The following is a 20,896-nucleotide window of genomic DNA, read 5'->3' as shown; positions in this document are numbered from 1 at the left end:
TTTGTTTTATTTTTTCAGCCAACTCATGGTTAACAGTCTATCCCCTAACTGTCTCGCATGCAGATGAAGTGTTTGGGCAATAGCTATCAACTGTTATCCTGACAAGCAATATAAAAACATACACCCCTTGGAACAGTAGCATGACTTGCCTGAACATTGTAATCACCTGAAGAGCTTTTAAAAAGTCCAAGCCTAAGACATCCCAACACAGACCAAGGAAATCAGAATCTCTGGAGCTAGGACCCAGACATCAGTGTTTTTTGTTTTTTTTTTAATTCTCCAGATTATTTCAACATACTAGCAAAGTTAAGACTAGGACTTAAGCAGTTTGCAAAACTTAAGCAGTCCTAGGACAAAGACTGTCCTAGGACTTAAGCAGTTTACAAAAACAGGTTGTCTATTAGTACATGCATTAGTACTACATAGCTCCTTAAAGTAAAAGCTGTGCTGGAGAGAAGGTGCCATCATCCTAGAAACTTCAGTGAATGGCATATGAACGTGTCATACGAAGAGTACAAACTTGTTCTATGATCTTTTTGTACCTTCAGTGGAAGATAATTCCTGAATAGGTTTAACAGAAGCTGTACTTTAGGAAGATAACTCCAGTGCGTGCACAGAGGGTAAAATGAAGCAAGCTTTTTTCTAGGAATAACTTGCTATCATTTCACTACCCTGGTATAACCTTATTGATTCAACTTTTGGAATAGGACTTTGTTCAGAATATATTTTAGAAGGTACTTAGTATGAAAGCTGATACATCACACAATTGGCATATAGAGTTTCATTATAATATTTTTAAATGGAATATTAATTTTGCTTATGCCTGAAAATTCTAAGTCACATTGAAGACAAATGTGACCTGGCTTCATGTCTGCATAAATATACTAGTTTACTTATTTCTTTTTTAATTTTTTATTTATTCTTTTTGGGAGTGCCACATGGCATGCAGTATCTTATTAATAGTTTCCAGGCCTGGGATCAAAACCTCCCCCCGTGAAGTAGAAGTGGAGTCTTAGCCACTGGACTGCCAGGGAAGTTCCAGCACTTTTGATGTTGAATAGCGCTTCAATTTGGGAGTATGTTAACTTCTTTTGCCATGGCACCAACTCTCAAAAGTACTGTGGATATTTTTGGTCTCACCTCAGAAACAAGCAGGGTTTGCAGAAGGTGGTCTATGATCTACTGTATTAATTCTGTACTTGTCACAAGTACATCATTTTAAAATGTAATTATATTTTCATATTGGGCAGGAAATAAATTCACATGATGAGAAGAGAAAGCTGAAACCATTAAAAAGGAAAATCCAGATCCCACTAGTTTACCTCCCTAGTTTAACTAGATTTGCCTGTAATGTCATTCTGTACCCATGCCATTCCTAAAATAACTTTTTCAAAAACTAAACTTCTAGACTTAGCTCAAGTGGTTCAGTTCAGTTCAGTTCAGTCGCTCAGTCATGTCTGACTCTTTGAGACCCCATGAACCGCAGCACGCCAGGCCTCCCTGTCCATCACCAACTCCTGGAGTTTACCCAAACTCATGTCCATTGAGTCGGTGATACCATCTAACCGTCTCATCCTCTGTCGTCCCCTTCTCCTCCTGCCTTCAATCTTTCCCAACATCAGGGTCTTTGCAATTGCGCTCAAGTGGCAAGACTACCATAAAGCCTTTCCATTCGCTGTTGTTGTTTAGTTGCTAAGTCATGTCTGACTCTTTAGCGATCCCATGGGCTATAGCTCACCAGGCTACCCTATCCATGGGATTTCCCAGGCAAGAATGCTGGAATGTGTTGCCATTTCCTTCTTCAGGGGATCTTCCTAGTCCAGGGATCAAACTTAGATTAGCAAGCAGATTCTTTGCTGCTTAGCCACCAAGGAAGCCATCTTTACATTTGTAAGAGGGACTAAATCAGAGAGAACAGAACAATCAACAATTCATTGCAATGGCCCATGAAAGATTATAAGCCCAAAATGGTCAGCAGACATGTGAGGGAAAAGAAGCATTTCAGAAATTTTGCAGAGATTGTGATAGTTGCTAGGGTAAGGGAGATGAAGGGGGAGCGATGAGAAGAATCCCTGACTGGCTCCATGGTCGATTTAAAGCCATATGTACAACAAAAAAAAATACAGGGACATGTTTTTATTAGTTCAGGCATCTCAATTCACTGACAAAATTCTCCCCAGGCTGTCTAACCCTCTGCCATTAGGTTACTCTGCTGAGCTTTGCCAATAAGCTCCTCTCTCCAGCCTTGGGTCTGATCTTGACCCTTAACTTCCCATTGGCCCCTAATCAATTATGTTTCCTTCATGCTCTGATGCCTCCAAGTCTGGAACCATTCCCTTGGTTTTTCTCCTTGAAAAGCACTGAGATACTTCTCTCTAAGATGGGCAGCAAGATCATGGGATGCATTTAATGATGTGTAGCACCAGCCCCTCTAGGAGCAAGAACTATGCTAGAGTGACTTTCTTTCCATTGTGAATGCCTCCGTAAAAGGCATAGTTTGTAAATTTTTGTTAATGCCAAAAGGGAACATTCGGGCACCTTTTCTGTCCTGCTGATGTGTAGGGCTATTTTTAATTTTTGTTCTTCGCTCTTTTTCTGTGCCTGTGATTTTAAAGGTGCCAGACTGACTGCCCTCCAGCCTGGTGTCCCCGATTTCTCCCAAGAATAGGAAAAGTACAGGAAGCAGCCGTGCTGGTCATGTCTGGGTCTAGCATTTTAGCCTGACCCACTCTGGAAGAATATTCTCCAAAATATAAAGGAGAAGACTGTTCCTTGTGAACACAGTCCATCTGCTTTCATAGCTGCGACGACAAAACCTTGTTGTCCTGCCACCCAGCCTCTGCAGAGGTTTTGGGTCCAGGAAGCCTAGCCACTCATCCCCTCTTGTGGAAAAACTAGAATGTTTTTTCTCTTCCATCCCTACCTGTCACAATTCCATCCTTTAAGATTGGACTTAAATGCCTCTTTCTCCCCAAAACCTTTGCTGAGCCCTCTCAGGTGCAGTGTTCCTTCCACATCTCCAAAGCACTTTCTCAGATGACGCCACATTTTGTCATGTGATTGTAGGATGTATATAGTCTCACAATTAATGTGGAAGGCAGTGACGTGGTCTAATTCCTTTCCAGGTATCATACAGATTTTGTGCTGTGTGCTAAGTTGCTTCAGTCATGTCCAGCTCTTTGTGACCCTGTGAACTGTAGCCTGCTAGATTCTTCTATCCATGGGATTCTCCAGGCAAGAATACTGGAGTGGGTTGTCATTTCCTTCTACAGCATAAAGATTATAGAACTGGACAAAAAGTGAATAGCTAAGGAATACCTATTAAATACAGTGAGAATTCCAAAGCTTATCTGACCTTCATCCTGACCTTCAGGGCTCTGTTCTGACCTTTCCCGTTAATCAGTGATTGAGATTTTCCCCTAGATCCTCATGGGCAGCTCTCAAACTCTCCATAAACCATGTAAGCTCAGGCCTTTGGATTCCAGATTTGACACTTTGGGCAACCATGCTCTGGAATCATAATTGCTACCTCTACCTGCCTCATCGACCACCATGACTAAAAGTCAATAACATTTGGCCAGAACAAATTTTTTTCCAGAGTGTGGTCTACAGATCACTGGTAGTCCCTGATGGAGTCTCAAGAAGTCTAGTTTGGTGTCTAGAAAAGGAAAGAGTAGTAAATAATTATTTTGTTGACTTGCATTTAATGAATATAAAATGTAAAATTATAATATTCACAGGAATCCAGTATGCTTTTAATGAATCATCACATTCTTAATGATTGCATATGTACCACGAAACCTGGGTGGATTGGTGGTGTTTAACTGATGTTCACTAACAGTGCCATTCAGCTCACAGTATTTTCATATTATTAGTATTTTTTTTCTGCTGCTGCTAAACCTACATTTTAAAAGGATTATTATTATTTCATTACACTATTTGTTTACTTTTCCAGACTAGATCCGTTATTTGAATGATTCTTTTAAAGTGGAATAAATAGTCATAAAGATAATACCATAAAGATCAGTTCAGATAAATATTAAGAATGTGTTAGTGAACATGATACCACTATAAATACTGGAGATGAATATGTATCCACTGGAGTAAATGTGATTACTTTGCACAAGCAGTCGAGAAAAAAATCTTTGAAAGCTGTGATTATGATGTAATTTTTTGAATTATATTTTATGGATTGGTGATACATTCACCTACAATTTCCAGTATGTTCTTTGTAATGAAATATTATCAGATAGTGGCATAAAGTCTCAAGACTTTTAGCATCCTTTTCAAACATAGTACAGTGAACTTTCTAGTAAAGCAGTTTTTTTTTTTTTTTCCTGAATAATCGCAACAGTGGTGCCATATGGTAGTCCTAGCTTTGATACTGAAGGGAATGACAATCTAAAATTTTAAAGTACTTTTGTTAGGTTATAAATCTTATAATAAAAACAGATACAAGTTCACACTTGGATATAAATTTGTAAATCAAGCCACACAGTTTATTAAAGTATATCAAATGTCAAAAATACGATATCAAGACTTCAAAAAAATATCAAGTGCTGAAGAGTTTGGCATTTTTTTCAGCATTTAATATTTCTTATTCTTTAGGAGGAAAATGTGCTATAGTTGGGTCTATTCTTTAGTGGGGAAATGTTCTATAGTTTGGGCTATACTTTAAAGAGGCATTCAAATTCTGCAACAGAATATATTAAGAAATACTTCCCAGGACCAATGCAACCAGAAGGAATTAGAAACACCTTTGACTCTTTTCTCCTGAGTTGAAATATTTAACCCCCATCCCTTTTAGGTGTTAAATGGTAGTCAGTCCAATGTGATGGAGCACTGAAAGCAGCCTTTAGTAAGAGGTTTATCCATAGAGTCAGCTCTGGGTGCAATCCTGAAGCACAGAACTAAGCAGAGGCAAGACAGCAGAATGGTTAGGACCATCGACACTGAAGTTAGACTGCTTGGGTTAGAAGGTAATTAACCACTTTTGTAACCCAGTTCCCTCATTTGTAAGATAAGAATAGCAATTGTACTTGCCATTTAAGTTGTTGTGAATGTGAAATAAGAGCCTGGTGCACTGGGAAGACTCAGAGGGTTTGGGTGGGGAGGGAGATGGGAGGGGGGATCGGGATGGGGAATACATGTGGATCCATGGCTGATTCATGTCAATGTATGACAAAACCCACTACAATATTGTAAAGTAACTAGCCTCCAACTAATAAAAATAAATGAAAAAAAAAAGAAATAAGTGAATATATATAAAGCACCTAGAAAAGCACTAGGTTTGCTAAAGTTTATTTGTAAAAGTCTGTCGATTCTTGCTGACATTTCCAGTAAACTTGTAATAACCTGTTAAGACATTTTGCCTTCATAGAAATAAAGAATAAGAAGGGGAAAATGAACGTGACTGTGGCCTTTGGCTTAAGATTCCCAAAATGAAGCCAGTTATGGATATAGACTGTAGCCAGCACAATGCCTTTCAATGACATAATTTTTTTTTGAAATTACATTTTAATGTTCTCATTAAAAACTTAATGCAACTTTTTTTTTCAAGCTAAACACATGTCTGTATGTGGTCAGGAACCCCAGGAATCAATGTAATAATGCTGAAAATTTACAGAACATTGGGTTAGACAATGACAATCAAGACCATGAGGGACTCAGAACCCTACAGTCTGTGGAACTGTTGCATGATTAAAGGATGTTCAAACTGTAAACAGGTTTAGAGGCAACGCTGAGTTGTAATATCTTAAAGGGTGTCAAATGTAAGAAATGAGACGTATTTCTTGAGGCCTTAAAAGACAGAACTGGGACTATTGGGTAACAATGAGGAAGCATTCCAGCTCAACATGAGAAAAAACAATCAGTACTGTCTGGAAATAAAAGACACTACTCTTTTTTTTTTTTCTTCTCTGCCTGTCACTAAGGACTGGACACAGAGGCTTTGCAACCCAAGCTTTTGTAGAAGGAGCTGAAGTTTGAGTTTGGACCCAGTTTGCTCACAGTCTAACTGGTAGCTCCTCATAGCAGCTCCAAGGAGAAAGAATTCTGTGCTTTCCACTCCTGCCATCCTGAGTCAAGTTCCTCTTACGTTTCTGTGTCAAATCAGAGGCAGAGCACTGGCCTCCACATCAGAAGACCTGAGTTCTACTTGGTCACTTCCCAGGGGACCTTGTCTGTGAGAGTCAGCTCTCAGCTGATTGTAAAATCCCCACAGTGCTGGCCTCATGGTGGCTGCCATAGTCACTGTGATCCTGATGATGATGGCAGTGGTGGTGACCCTGTAGCTGCTGTTGACTTGACAGATGTAGTGTGTCCCCCATGCTGTCCTCTTTAGAAGAACTAAAGGTGTTCTTACAGCCAATCCCTTTTTTCTTCCAGGCCGCTGTGCTCGCTGTGGGGAAAACGTAGTTGGGGAAGGGACAGGATGCACTGCTATGGATCAGGTCTTCCACGTGGATTGTTTTACCTGCATCATCTGTAACAACAAGCTCCGAGGACAGCCCTTCTACGCAGTGGAGAAGAAAGCCTACTGCGAGCCCTGCTACATCGTAAGTTCAGATTTGGTCCTCGGGTAATTTACTAGAATGGCTTCTATGGCAAAATATCCATCACTCCAGATCAAATGTGGCCTCAGGTCTTTGCTTCTGATTAGATTTCAAACTGTGCTAGTGTATAGATTGGCATATCTTAATTTTTATCCCTATGTCCCTTGTTCATTTGCGGTTGAAAGGTGCATTGACTGGGGCTACCATTCAGTTAGTGGTCTGCCAGGAAGATCAGCGCCCTGGGGCTTACAAGCATGAATGTACAAGCTAACATGTTCCCCCTTGAAGTATCAGGTTTCCCAAGTAACAGAGTCACACCTCTTATTATTAAGCCTCACTCTATATTTGATGTCATATTTGTAGATAAACATGTTGCAGGGCCTTGGGGATTGTAAGTACTCTTTCAAACTCCTGGGTCGCTTGAATCACCTTCTTTCTACCCAGAATTTCTCTTACTTGTCATTGTTATTTAGCCGCTAAGTTGTATCTGACTCTTTTGGGACCCCATGGACTGAAGCCCCACCAGGCTCCTCCGTCCATGGGGTCTTCCCAGGCAAGAGTACTAGAGCGGGTTGCCATTTCCTCATTTCCTTCTCCAGGGGATCTTCCCGACCCAGGAATCAAACCCATGTCTCCTGCATTAGTAGGTGGATTCTTTAACACTGAGCCACCAGGGAAGCCCTTTACCTGTCACACCCAGCAAATTTTCAATGATGCAATTAGACGAACTAGTGATATTTTAGGGTACCTTAAAGGAAAATAGTTGTGCTGTTTCCTTTTTTTAAATTCACAATTATATTTTAATAACATAGTTGAGTGACTATAAAATACTTGTTGTCCCATTATCTTAGCTGTTTGCCAGGCTACTTAAGTCTACACATTAAGCTGTCTTCTGATAGAGCAGTTTGGTAAATGAACATAAACTTTTTTAATCTAAAGTAGATTTCCTTGCGATCCTTCTACATGATTTTATCTCTCTGTTGAATGCTTATCAGCGGAAAAATTAGTGCTTTTTTGCAAACCCACACAAGAGGCATGATTTGGCCCTCAGCCCCCACAACATTTCAACATAAGAGAAACCTTGGGTGCAAGGTATTGGAAGCTATACACAACTTGGCGGAGCCCTGAGGTTCAAGTTTATTGCAGAAGTGTCTGGCCTCATTGGGATTTTCCCATAATCTGACAGCTCTAACTCATTGCAGCTCTGAAATCTGTAGCACAGATCTGAAATCTTTTTGAGATTAAGATCTTGCAATATGAAATATTGTTTTGCATCTCTCCAGTTCAATTTTATCTCATTTTCCTCCCTAAAGGCAACTTAGTCACATATAGCATCATTATAGTGCCACACAATGTCGGAGCTGGAAAAAAAAAACTTAAGATCATTTGTCTAACTCGTCTCTTTAGAAGTGAGAATACAGAGAGGAAGAAAATGACTTATGTCATTTTATTAGTGTCAGAGCGGAGATTAACTTCAGTGGTTCACACTAATCTCATATTCAGTGCAGACACAATAAGGCTTTAGTTTATTCAGAATATAAATACAAACACAGTGATGTCCCATTGATTTGGAAGGAACAATTACATATCAGAAAAAGTCTAGTGAACAAAAATGTATGTCTTTAAGAAATAAGAATGTTTAAAATATCACTCTTACAAACCTCTGTTGAAAGAGAAAATCACAAAATCCCCTGTAAATAAGTGGTGTGGATTGTCATTCACAAAGATCTAGGACCACAGTGAAATTATTTATTGCAGTGGGCTCTATTGCAATGTCAGCAGAGCTTCCAGAAACACTCGTGGCTGTTTTTCCATACACTAAGTGACCACAGAATACTGGTTTTTTTTAGTTCTTTTGTCTGTCTTTCACTCTTTTTTTGGAGTGCACTGTTGATTCTCATTACTTAGCTGATGCTCCCGTGGCTGCCTCCTTCAGTTTTCATCTCTTCCTAGCTAGGAATCACGTGGACAATATTGGGAAACAGTATAACACAGTATGAAGAACATGGGTTTGAATCTGGTGACATCACTTAAAACTTTGTCTCCTCGGGAAAGTTACTTGATCTTTCTAAGCCTGTTTTCTCATATATAATGGTGATGATTGCAGGATTTTTCCCAAGACTTAACGAATGTGAAATGTGGCAATTCTTGTAAAGCACACTTGGCTGGCTCAGGGAACAGTAGTGGGACGAATATTGCTCTGAAATTAATTTTGATAAAATTTCTGGCCTATTTAGCACTTTTGAAAGTGAGCACCTAACAAGTGCAGTGAGATGCATCGTGCTTGAGAAATCTCAGACACACCCCTCTCCCATTTTTAAATGCTTTGCTTACTCTCCTGAGTGTGTAGTAAAACTGAAGAGAGTCTAAGCTGGCTAATATGGGCTTTTACTCGGGTAGACAAAGGTTTCCGTCTCCGTTTCAGGCATAGCAGCTCATTGATTCTTGAGGATGTGTTTCCTCAAGTAACAGGCCTTGGTTGCCTGTTACTATAGTATGCTCATGACAGTGAACACTGGTGATATTTAATCACATCCTTGGAAAAAGTGAATGAATTCAAATAGTGGAAATTCTTACCATCCTTTTTGACTTCATTCCCTCTGAAGAAGCTTTAATCAGAATTTTTCTTTAATGAGATCTATCCGTGGTGACTCTAAATGTAATTTAATTTTTATCAGAATTCAGTTAAGCTTTACTCAAAGACCCCTGTTCGATATTGATTTCAGAGTTCAGCACAGCACTCAAGCCCTCAGATGAACGTTTTAGCATTTTAATTTCTTCTGAACTTTAATAAGACCAGTAAGCTGCCACACCAGAAAATGTAAAGAGTTCTCTTCAGTGGGATGGTGGGGGGCTGGGAGAATAAAACAAAATGTTTGTTTTGAAGATGGAGTTTATATGAAGGAGAACCGTAGGGCTGTGTCTATCTCTCTTGGAGTCAAAACCCTTAGAACAGGAAGCACCAGCAATGTCATTCATTTAATTGCCTCTTGTTCCATTGGTGGAAAGGAGATGTCTGAAAAACGTCCTGTACAGAACAGAGAAAGTCTATCGCTCGGCCTCAGTCTGTGCTTTTTGTTGTTGTTATTGATGGAGTCAGAATAGTGAAGATTGTGGTTTAGTTAGATAATTATTCCTGTGTAAGGACCACCCTGTTTGATGTTCTGAGTTCAGGAAGGAGACCAGTCTAAAATAATTTACTTTATTCTTGCCTAAATTAGCTATCAATTATTTACATAATTTAGGTGAAAATGCACCAGTTATGGCTTTATGTTTGATTCAATGGTTATGTATATTTTCCAATGATTTCTTAAATCCTTAATTCCTACATGTATATAGCTGTAATTAAACAAGTTTGATTCATTAAGGCACTATAATCCTCTTTGCTAATTTTATACATACTTTCTTTTGTATTTTCTATTGATTGATTTAATATAAATATGCATATAGCTTTCCATTGTAATAACTTCCATTTTTAGCTTTTTGTTTGTTTAGTTTTAAATTATGCTTGCATACTACATTTTAAAAACATTTGCCACTAGAAAGACATTGGGTATTTTCCAATCTTTTAGTCTTGTATATAACATGCCTATAAATAACTGAGTAAAATGTTTTATGTTATTTTATTTTGAATTATTTTTTAAACCAAAATCCTTTGATTTATGTTACCAAGTTTACAGCAATTTGGAGAACTTTTACTAGATTTCTTTAAGAAGATTTTTTTCCTATTTTCAGAACTGGGAGCAATAACGAGACCAAATGTTAAACTATAACCTTTATCCGCTTTTGAAGAGGTTTGTTCACATTTGTTTTGAACCAATTTAATAGGTACATTATGTAATGGTTTTTAATTTGAGTTTTTATAATTAGTAAATCAGTGAGATTCTTTTCTACTTTGATGATAGATCTCTTAGTTTTGGTTATTCTTGTGGATTTATATAAATGAACATATTAAAATTAAGAGCACTAAGCTTCCTAAGGAAGAAAAGTAGTATAAATAAGTATACATGGTTCTAGTCCTTGCTCTCCTGGTGTGATGTTAGAGAAGTAATTTAATTCCTGAGTACCAGTATCCTCACTTATTAAAGGGAGGTAATAACTTCTTCCCTGTCTTCAAAGGGAAGGAGTGAAGAAGGGTAATATTTTGTACATCATGAAGAAGTGGTTTACTAATATAAGGGCTTGATCTGATTAATAATATAATATTTTTTGCTTTTTCCCTAAGCTTAATTTGATAGAATTTAGAAATCCTCCAAGTTTGGGATAATTTCATAGCTGCAGTTGCTATGGAAATACTGAAATAAATAGATGTCATAGAAAGAGTGTGAGGACAGATATGAGAAGAAGAAGTTCATGTTTTGCTCAAGAAGATTTTTGTGTTGGCATAGGCAGCAGCTGTGTCTCCCACTTATGTGGCCTTCTGCCCTTAATGAGGCAGGTTTACTCCTAAGTACAGATTTATGAAAGAGTTGCTGTGTTCTCAGCATTGCCAAAGAGTCTGGACCTAGAGACCTAGTGCATCAGAGAGTCTCAGCAAGTCTGTTTATGAAATGGCAGCCAAGGATCTTTCCCTAAACCAGGGCTCTTACTCAGAGTGGATGGAATCCAACCCTTAGCTCTCCAGCAGTGGAAGTTAGTACAGACATTTTTATTACAGTTACAATCTAAGTGATTAAAAGACCTCAGGAAATCGGAGGCCAACTCCACAGGAGACTAAACATTTGAAGGTTCCTGAATTTGGTGCATTAGTGGCCAACACGCTTGTAGCCTTTAGCTCTCTCTGTCACTAAATGGCTACGGTCAAAACATTCTAACTTTTCAAGCTACATTAAGAGGCAGGTTTTGTACCTCCACAGGGAGGTTGTCCTTTTATATGCTCAACTCCTCCTAATAAAATGTTTTAAAAGTAGTTATGGCCTGTGCTTTATGTGGGTATTAGTAAAGGACCTGAGAGTTTAGACTAAACTTGAAAAATTCACATGAACTTCCCTTCTTTTTTCTTAATTACCCCTCTGCTCTCTCATCTTCCTCTCCGTCTCTCCCTCTCTCTCATACACACAGAAATCCATGCTCACACACACACAAACATACACACTTTCTTCTTAATGTTACATCATCCCACAGGCACTGTCCCAGGAAGGAGAAAAATGGTTCAAGCAAGAGGAGAATTTGTCAGGTATACTCTTGAGAGATTTAACCATGTTAACTACTATGAATAGTTATCTCTTCCACTTGCACAGGCCCTTGCATTTTATAATGCTCCTGAGCCTCTTTACCTGTACCTTACCATACCTGTTAGAACCTGTGAAATAGACAAGGGGGAGAGCCTTTGTCCTATTTACAGTGGTTTTGATGTTTTCAAAGTAATAACCAAACTGAAGACTAGGGAACAGATCTAACTTGCATTTTATTGCTGAATCCATACTGCCGCCCTGAAACGAGTGTTCCGCTTTCTAAAAATGTATAGATACTGACAGCCCCCTGGGATTATAGTCTTAAAATCACGATTTTTATTGATCATGTCTTCCAGTGCTACAGAACCTGAAAGTCTAAACTTCTCCCGGTGTAAAACTGCTGCTGCTCACTTTTCTTGAGCATTTACTTTTTGCTGTCTTTGAAATGCCTTGAGTCTTAAGGCAAAATCCTCTTCTTACGGTTAAAGTGAAAGTGAAGTCACTCAGTTGTGTCCGACTCTTTGCAACCCCATGCATGGACTGTAGCCTACCAGGCTTCTCCATCCATGGGATTTTCCAGGCAAGAGTACTGGAGTGGGTTGCCATTCCCTTCTCCAGGAGATCTTCCTGACCCAAGGATTGAACCCAGGTCTCCCGCATTGTAGGCAAACGCTTTACCATCTGAGCCAGCAGGGAAGTATACAAATAACTGGTGTTTGTGTGGTGCTTTAACTTTTTCTAGCACTTTTATCTCATGTCATTCTCTCATGATCTTAGAAAGTAGATACAGTTATTATTGTATTCATTCCCAGTAGTAATTAACTGAGTTTTAGAAAACCTTAGTTTGCTCTTTTCCATAGAGCATGAGTATCAAGGCCAGGACTTGACTCTGGCTTTTGATTCTCAAATCCAGTTCTTTCCACATATCCAACAAATAATTGTAAATCTTATTTAGTATTACTATATTTCCTTTTTCCTTATTAATGTTTCTCTATTACCACATTGAGCTCAGACTATTTTTTCTTATGGTAGTAATTCTTTAAAAAAAACAAAACAAAACAATGAAACCTCAGTTTTTAAGTATTATTTGCTTATTAGAGAAAAATTGGAAAATATTTTAAAAGGTATATAGTTCTGCTGTCTAAATGTTTTTTAGCAGTTTACATTTTACCACGTATTTCTTTTCTATTTCAGTGTTATCTGAGTAAAGACATAGGTTTGTAAATGTAACCACACAGCTATTGGGTTGGTCAGAAAGCTTGTTTGGGGTTTTCTGTAACAACTTACAGAAAATATCTGTATGAACCTTTTGGCCAACCCAATATATAAATGTTTACACATACAAACACAATGAGGTCATACTAATTCATAACTTGCTTTTATTACTTAATAGTATATCAAACTTTGTCTTCCTTAGAAGTTGCTTCTTTTAAACATTCCATGGACACTCAAAAAGGGTATTTATGTACATGCCCTTTGCTGAAAAAGTGACTCAAAGAAATATTCCAGCAGACAAATAAATTAATCAAAACATGTGTGGAAAATCCTCAGCAAATAAAATGGTGATAAGCCATGAACCAATAAAACTAATAGTTAAAAATAAAGAGATTGGAAAAGATGTAATGGCAAATTCAGACCAAAGGAAAAAAACATTAATTACCTACTAACTATAATATTAATAGCAAAGTACAGTTTTAGGGCAAAACCATCAAACAAGCCAAAAAACATTATGTTAAGTCAGCGTTCCCAAAGAATAATTTTGAGCCTTTATTCAGTAAATAGCATTACATTGAAATATATGATATAAAAATATTAATGAAATATGGCCTGAAAATGGTAAAACCATAGTCTTTATAAAACTTTAACACATTCCTCATAGTCTCTGACAAACCAATTATAGAAGTTGAATAATATGATTGAGCCAATCCTTACAACCAAAGAGGTTATATCTGCTTTCCAAATCTTCATGGAAGGCTTAGAAAAGCATCATATTGTAGTCTAAAAGGAAAATGGAAATAGTTCATATTTTGGCTGGAAGAGTTTACACAGTAGTATAGTAAGAGAAGAAATATAAAAAGATAAACAAACACACTCTTAGATTAAAAAAATTCTTAGAAAGTAGTGATAATGATAACCCTGAATGATAAAGGAGAATGCAATGCAGCCAAAGTTGAATTCCACGTAAAGTTAGAATCTTTCATTGCAACAAGAAAGAGTGCAAATATATGAACCTAAAAAACTAGAAATGGACAACAAAAGCAATCCAAAGGGAGAAAGGATTACTTAAAATAAAGGCAGTTATCAATACACTGAAAAATAGAATGTTTAGGTCCATGAGATGATTCTTTGAAAAATACAACAAAAGAAACATCCAGTGAAGATAATCAAGAAAAAAGGGAAGAATAAAAATTAAAGAAAATTAGGAATGAAGAAGAAGCTTTCAGGATAGGACATTCAATATTATTGCAATTAAAATTCTATATAAAAGAGGCTATTTTCTGCTCAAAGTTAAATACAGGGGAAGGAGACTTAACCTCATAAGCATGGATGAAATGCAGAGCTACCACCTGAGAAAGAACCAAGAAATTTCACTAACAGAATTTTTCAGATCTTTAAAGAGCAACTGATTCCTGTGCTATTTCAACTTTCAGAGCTCAGCAAGAGAAGATAAGCTTCCCATATCATCTTGAAAAGCCAGCCTGAGCCTGATTAATAATACTTAACCTAGGTTGCTCCCAAAAGAGCACTCTATGCTGATCAAACTTTTATAAATGCAGAAATTCTAAATGAAATGTTAGCAAATTGAATGCCACATAATGAAACAACTCAGGTTACTCCATGATTCCAATGGTAGAACAGTGTCAGGGATCTTTTAACATGTCGATGTGTTGATAGATCAAATTTTTTAAAAAGCTGAATAACCGTCTTCATAGATGTCAAAAGGGCACTTAATGAAATTTATCACATATTCTTGTTTAAAAATAAAAGCAATTGCAGTAACTCAAAAAAATAAAAATTAAAAAATAACAAGTGAAATAGAAGAAAAAAGAAGATGTACAAGTTTGATAAACTAATGGTGAGTCTTCTTCCTAGATTTTCCTAGATCTTTGTAGGATTCTTGCTATTATATTAATATTATTCTTAACATTCTAGTCTTTGTAATGGAGATTTAGAAACAAAGTATATATATATATTTACATGTATATATGACCTTGTCTTTGTTTTATATATATATGTATATATGCCAATTACATAATATTTCCATCACAAAAATAAAAAAAATAAAATAAGATTAAATTCCATGTATACATTATCCCGTTTAAGAAATCAAACACTAGAAATACAGTTGAAATCTCTTGGTTCTTGTCCCTAATCACATTCTCAAGACTCCTATATAGAGGTAGCTACTATACTAAGTTTGTTTTTTATTATAACCATGCATTTATTTGTAGTTTTACTACATATCTCTAATATATATGTATTGTTTTTGTTGTTGTTTAGCTACTAAGTCATGTCTGACTCTTGGCACCCCCATGGACTCCTCTGTCCATGGTATTTCACAAGCAAGAACACTGGACTGGGTTATCATTACCTTCTCCAGAGGATCTTCCTGATCCAGGGATCAAGCCTGTATCTCTTGTCTCTCCTGCATTGCAGGCAGATTCTTTATCACTGAGCCACCAGGGAAGACCAGATTGTATGCATGTATATATAATTGTGTTGTTTGCATATATTGTTTCTTAATTTTAAGTGAATGCCATTGTATCATGCCTATATTTCTGAGACTTCTTTACGCAAAATTATAAGACTAGGATGTATAAATATTTACAGATGATATGATTATTGTTGCAGAAAATCTGAGGAAACCTAGAGTATTAGAATAACAAAAGTTTAGTCACCTACCAACTTTAAAATTACGAACTTATGTTTAGAAAATATAACAGGAAAAAAATCCTTGTACAGAAATAACAAAAATATAAAGCACCTAGACAAACGTTTAAAGCCATACATGATCTAAATGAAGAATGCTATAAAATTTTACAGGAATAATTAACTCATGAGTGAAATGATTCTGGGGTTGAATATGCTTTGGAAAGCACCTCTCACTTTAACAGGCATTTATATCGGCACCCTGTAATTACACAGCAGCACAGCTTTTAGTGAAAGAGGTATAGTTACTGCAATGTCCTTTGCTAATGGTTTTTATTTAGCCTTTTCCCCCAGATAGACCCCCAACCCTTTGCTGATTTTGATTACTGTCCACCACGGACGTCCCTGAAGGCTCTGAGGTGGTCCTACCCTGGTAAGGGTAGTAAACCTCATACATGTAAGTAGACTGCCTGGAGCAACAAAGAGACCTAACTGAACAGAACCTCTCCTCCAGTTCCCATCCTGATCTGTTGTCATAGATTTGAACGCTGTTCAAGGGCCAGGAGGAGCCTCAGAAATTCAATAAAGTCATTTTTATGGCCAAGAAAACCTAAAACCCAAGAAAGCTGACTGATTTGCCTGAGGTTATATGGTTTATTAATGTCAGAGGCAGGAATAGAAACCATGAGCCTTGCTGATGCCTTCAAAGAACTACCTGCTTTCTTTGGGACTGACATGAAAAGGTTTAACCATATGCGGCTACAGGCCCCAGAGAAACATCCCTAGAAAATGTTGGGTTGCATAAATTCTGGTTGGAGAGGTTAGAAATAGGACAGCATTTGCTTCAGCCCCAACCAAGGTGGAGAGTCTCAGATTTCCAGGTTAAATGCCTCTGAAACTTTATGCTAGAACCTTCCCACTGCCCTAGTTTGTTTATTTTTAAATCAAGCATGAACTCACCACTCGGTGTTTGCCAGAGTTTGGATGAATGTCAGCATCAGGCCACTGTAATAATGGCTTAAGATTATTTAATCCTATTACTTATACACTTCATTAGGCTGAGTGAATTGTTGGCAGTGGTTCAGTAAACTTCCTACTTTAGAGATAAAAGGGTGGAAAGAAAATAGGGAAGGCGTCTGTTCCTCATTTTCTTTCATATTTATCTTGTATCTCTTAAAGGATAAAGGAATGGTAATTACCCATCTACAGCATGGAGTCTGCATTAGTAGGGTCTTCTGAACTGCTCTGTACTCTCAGAAGAGAAAAAATGAAATACATTTTCAATTAAAAGAAAAAGGGTCTGGACAGAGGAGAGAGAAAGAGTGAGTGTGTATGTGTGAGTATGTGTGTATGCTTTCAAATTGGCCTTAAAAATAAGCCTGAAAATAAATTCAAGAACCCTAAATAAGATATCTAGTCTTTCATTTAAGGGACCTGATATGTGGAAGCAAATAATGTTAGAGAAAGAATATGGAATTTAAATTCAGACCTCGTTCACACCCAGCTTGGCCAGCTACCATGCTGTATCCACCTCATTTCGTTTGGCTTAAATTTCATCACAAGTAGCATGAAAGTGGTATTTCTTACCTCTGAACCCCTAAGCGAGGATTCAGAGAAGTTGACAGGGCTTAGTAGAAATGTATGCGGGCTTTGAGTGGTAAATAAATGCACAGACCAAACTTCAGGGACATACCTACCAAACCTGCAAAGGAGAAGTTTGCCTGACTTGAATCGCTGAAGGTCAGTTATTCTCCAGCATTTCCGTTTCTGGAATGTTACCCGCAGATTGTTGGTTTGAGAATTCTGAGTCAGAGAGGCAGTGGCCAGCCATGAAACTCTGGAAACTTGGTTTCCCCCAAAGGTGTCAGAGATCCCCTGCTCTGATATCACCATGCTGTTGTTGTTGAGTGGCACAGTCATGTCCAGCTCTTTTGCCACCCCATAGTTTGTAGCCTACCCAGCTCTTCTGTCCATAGGATTCTCCAGGCAAGAATACTGTAGTGGGTTGCCATTTCCTCCTCCAGGCGATCACCCTGAAGTCTTCATTAAAAGTAAAATTCTGGACCACTCCCCAGAATTCCTGCACAAATAGCCAGGAAATTAGCATATTTTACAAGGCTCTTGGGGCAGATTCTTAGATATGCTCAGGTTTGAGGTCCATGTGCCTGTACCACCAGCCCCTGCTCTGTAAGAAGTAGTCCCCAGATACTTCACTTTTATACCCCCATCTCTCTCCCACACATTCCCTTACAACACATGACCAAACTGGACACTTCCCCTAGCCATTGCTATCTTAGCCTTCTCTCTGTGCCCAGACTGGATTGCTGTCTTGTACCTTTCCCCATCTCCATCACTTGAAAATCTGTGTCATCCAACCTTAAAAAGTTTTTTTGGAACTTCCCCAAATCGACGTGGCCTTTCCTGAATATGCACGTCTTTTGTTTCTCCTTCTCTTATAGGATTTGGTGGTTTAGTCGCTCAGTCGTGTCTGACTCTCTGCGACTCCACGGACTATAGCCCACCAGGTTCCTCTGTCCATGGAATTCTGCAAGGCAAGAATACTGAAGTGGATAGCCATTCCCTTCTCCAGGGTATCTTCCTGACCCAGGGATCGAACCCAGGTTTCCCACATTGCAGGCAGGTTCTTAACCATCTGAGCCACCCGGCAGCCCCTTATAGGATTTAACCCTCTCTATAGTCATTTGAGACTCTGGCACATTTCCTTTCTGATTTGAAACTCTTAGAGAATGTGTGTGTGCTGGGGTTGGGGGTTATCACATTTTATTCATTGTTTTTTCTTTTTCTTAGTTCTTATCCCAACATGTGAGTCTAGGGCTGCTTTGATATTTATTTGGGGCAAGGGGCTGGAAAGGGACTGGGTTTCCCCTCTAGATCCCAGTGTCTCATAAGAATCTGACTCCTTGCTCTTTGCCATACCTTGGAATGGGGATTCTGTGTATAAGAAGCAAAAAGAGAACTTGGCTCCGGAAGCCTGCGAGCAGTCATTGCTGAAATGTAAATGCAAAAGATTGAAAGGAAGGATGTGAGAGTGAAGCCAGCTGTCTCGCTTCCAGCTGTGGAATCATCAGAAGAGCTGCCGCGCTCAAGGTCAAATACACAAGCCCGACTTGCGGATGAAAATTGCCAGGGAGTTAGAGTGGACGCTCTCTGATGTTCTGATGACTTTGAATGGGGCACTGTAATTGCCTCCCGCAGCCAGGCTTACTTTAAAGAAAAACCCTGCTTTGGGGATCTCCCTTTTTGCTCACCTCCCTGAAGCATCAGGGGATGCCAGGCGAGGTTGGCGTCTCTCCTTATAGCAAGGCAAGTGCTCTTTCTGAGGACTTCATGGTGACAAGGGCCTGGCACACCTGCTAGGTCTTCAAAAGTATTTTTTTAACTTGAAGATTATTTAACAATTCAGTCTCCTACACTTATAATATGGTAAAATCAGATGCCAGGAGAGGGGGAAAGAGTTGCTCAGGCTGTCAGGAATGCATAGATGAACTGAGAACACTAAAAAATCTGAAAATCTCAAGCAAACATATGTGATGAGTTTTTAAATTAAAAAAATTATTTTGGACGATATACATGTTCCACAAAAGTTATTTTTACTTTATGGGCTCTTTAATAATGCTAAAAGATATTTGAAGCAATTAACATCAATAAAGGGCTTCCATGGTGGCTCAGTGGTAAAGAATCTGCCTGCCAATGCAGGAGACACAGGAGATGTGGGTTCGATCCTTGAATCAAGATGCCCTGGAGGAAGAAATGGCCATGCACTCCAGTATTTCCCACACCTGGGAAATCTCGTGGACAGAGGAGCCTGGTGGACTATAGTCCATGAGGTTGCTAAAGAGTTAGACAGGACTTAGCGACTAAACAACAACAAAAAAAGGTGAACGTTTATATTTTTACTCTAGTTTAGGAAAATCTCTTAAGTAAATTCTATTCTGAAAGCATAACAAGTAGACAAATAGTTTCTCCACACAAAAGATCTTACTGAATGTGCTGGAGTGTCAGAGGAAAGAACTCAGGAAAGAGAATAGAGACTTTTGGAGGAAAAAGGAATTAAAAAAGAACATCTTCATGGAGGAAAAGGCCAGTACACACGAGTCATGCTGTGCATTTTAGTTTCTCCTAATATCATATAGTCATTCTTTTTCTACTCTGACAGGTGAGTGAGAAGTGTTGCTATTCCTTTCTACAAATTAACAAAATCAAGGCTTAAAAAACCAGGGCTTTGGAAAAGAAAGAATTATCATAAGATTAGAGCAGAACTCTGAGCTCCTGAACTCTAAATCTTAGCCTCTACCTATCTCTTAAATAAATTCAAGTTAACAGATGGCCTGTCATCAGATAGGTCTTATTTTTTTTAATCAGTAGGCTTTTTTTTTTTTTTTAATAGCCCTCTGGTCCCAGTTTGGTTACTACTCTTCTGAGAATCCTTCCCTATGTCCTTCCAGATGAAGATATACACTTCTTCCTCTGTCTTCCCAGAGTTTTTATCTGCACTTTTGTTTTAATCATTCACTTTTGTTTTAACCTTATATTGGCAAACCTTCTCACCCACATGTATAGCGAATGTGCGATTCATAAGAGAGCTCATTTTTTCTGTTCTTCTTTGCATCTCTTTTCCCTGTTCATGCTCAAACCTTACTCTACATTCCAAAATAATGCCCAAAGCAATACCGTTCACCCTGGGGGTATCTAGTTTTTGTTTTTTTTTTTAAACGAATGTCTTAGTCTGTTCAGATCATAACAAAATACCATAGACTGTGCGACTTCAGCGATAGAAATTTCTCACAGTGCTAGAGGTTGGAAATCAAAGGTCAAGGTACCAGCATGGTGGATTCTGGTACGAACTCTTTTCCTGGCTTGCAGACAGTCACCTTTTTATTGTGCCCTCACATGGCAGGGAGAGAGAGAGAGTGTACAAGCTCTGTGGTGTCTGTGTTTATAAAGACAATAATCTCACGGCGAGGACCCCAGCGTCTTAAGTCATCTGAAACCAATTGTCTCCCTAGGACTCCATCTGCAAATACCATTATATTGTGAGTTTGGGCTTCAACATGAATTTTGGGAGGATGCAGTTCATGGTGGCTTGGTGGTAAAGAATCCATCTGCCAATGCAGGAGATGAGGGTTCAATTCATGGGTTGGGAAGAACCCCAGGAGAAGGGAATGGCTACCCTCTCCAATATTCTTGTGTGGAAAATATCATGGACAGAGGAACCTGGAAGGTGACACTCCATGGGGTCACAAAAGGGTCAGACACAACTTAGCAACTAAACAGCAG

At 38.4% G+C, this 20,896-nt stretch overlaps 1 protein-coding gene across 13 annotated transcripts in view; it reads left to right on the top strand.

Annotated features, from left to right (window-relative positions):
• The window catches only part of LPP (LIM domain containing preferred translocation partner in lipoma), a 715,161-nt gene that overhangs the window by 584,355 nt on the left and 109,910 nt on the right, over positions 1 to 20,896 (top strand). For all 13 annotated transcript variants that reach the window (XM_065943106.1, XM_065943114.1, XM_065943107.1 and 10 more), the window contains one exon: positions 6,388 to 6,557. In XM_065943106.1, coding sequence (XP_065799178.1) covers positions 6,388 to 6,557 — 170 coding nt within the window. The remainder of the gene's footprint in view (positions 1 to 6,387; positions 6,558 to 20,896) is intronic.

This window comes from Muntiacus reevesi, chromosome 8 (genome assembly GCF_963930625.1).
Source record: "Muntiacus reevesi chromosome 8, mMunRee1.1, whole genome shotgun sequence".
In the NCBI taxonomy this organism is placed as follows: domain Eukaryota; kingdom Metazoa; phylum Chordata; class Mammalia; order Artiodactyla; family Cervidae; genus Muntiacus; species Muntiacus reevesi.
Note: the sequence above shows the minus strand (reverse complement) of the source record. Positions and strands in the feature narration are given on the sequence as shown.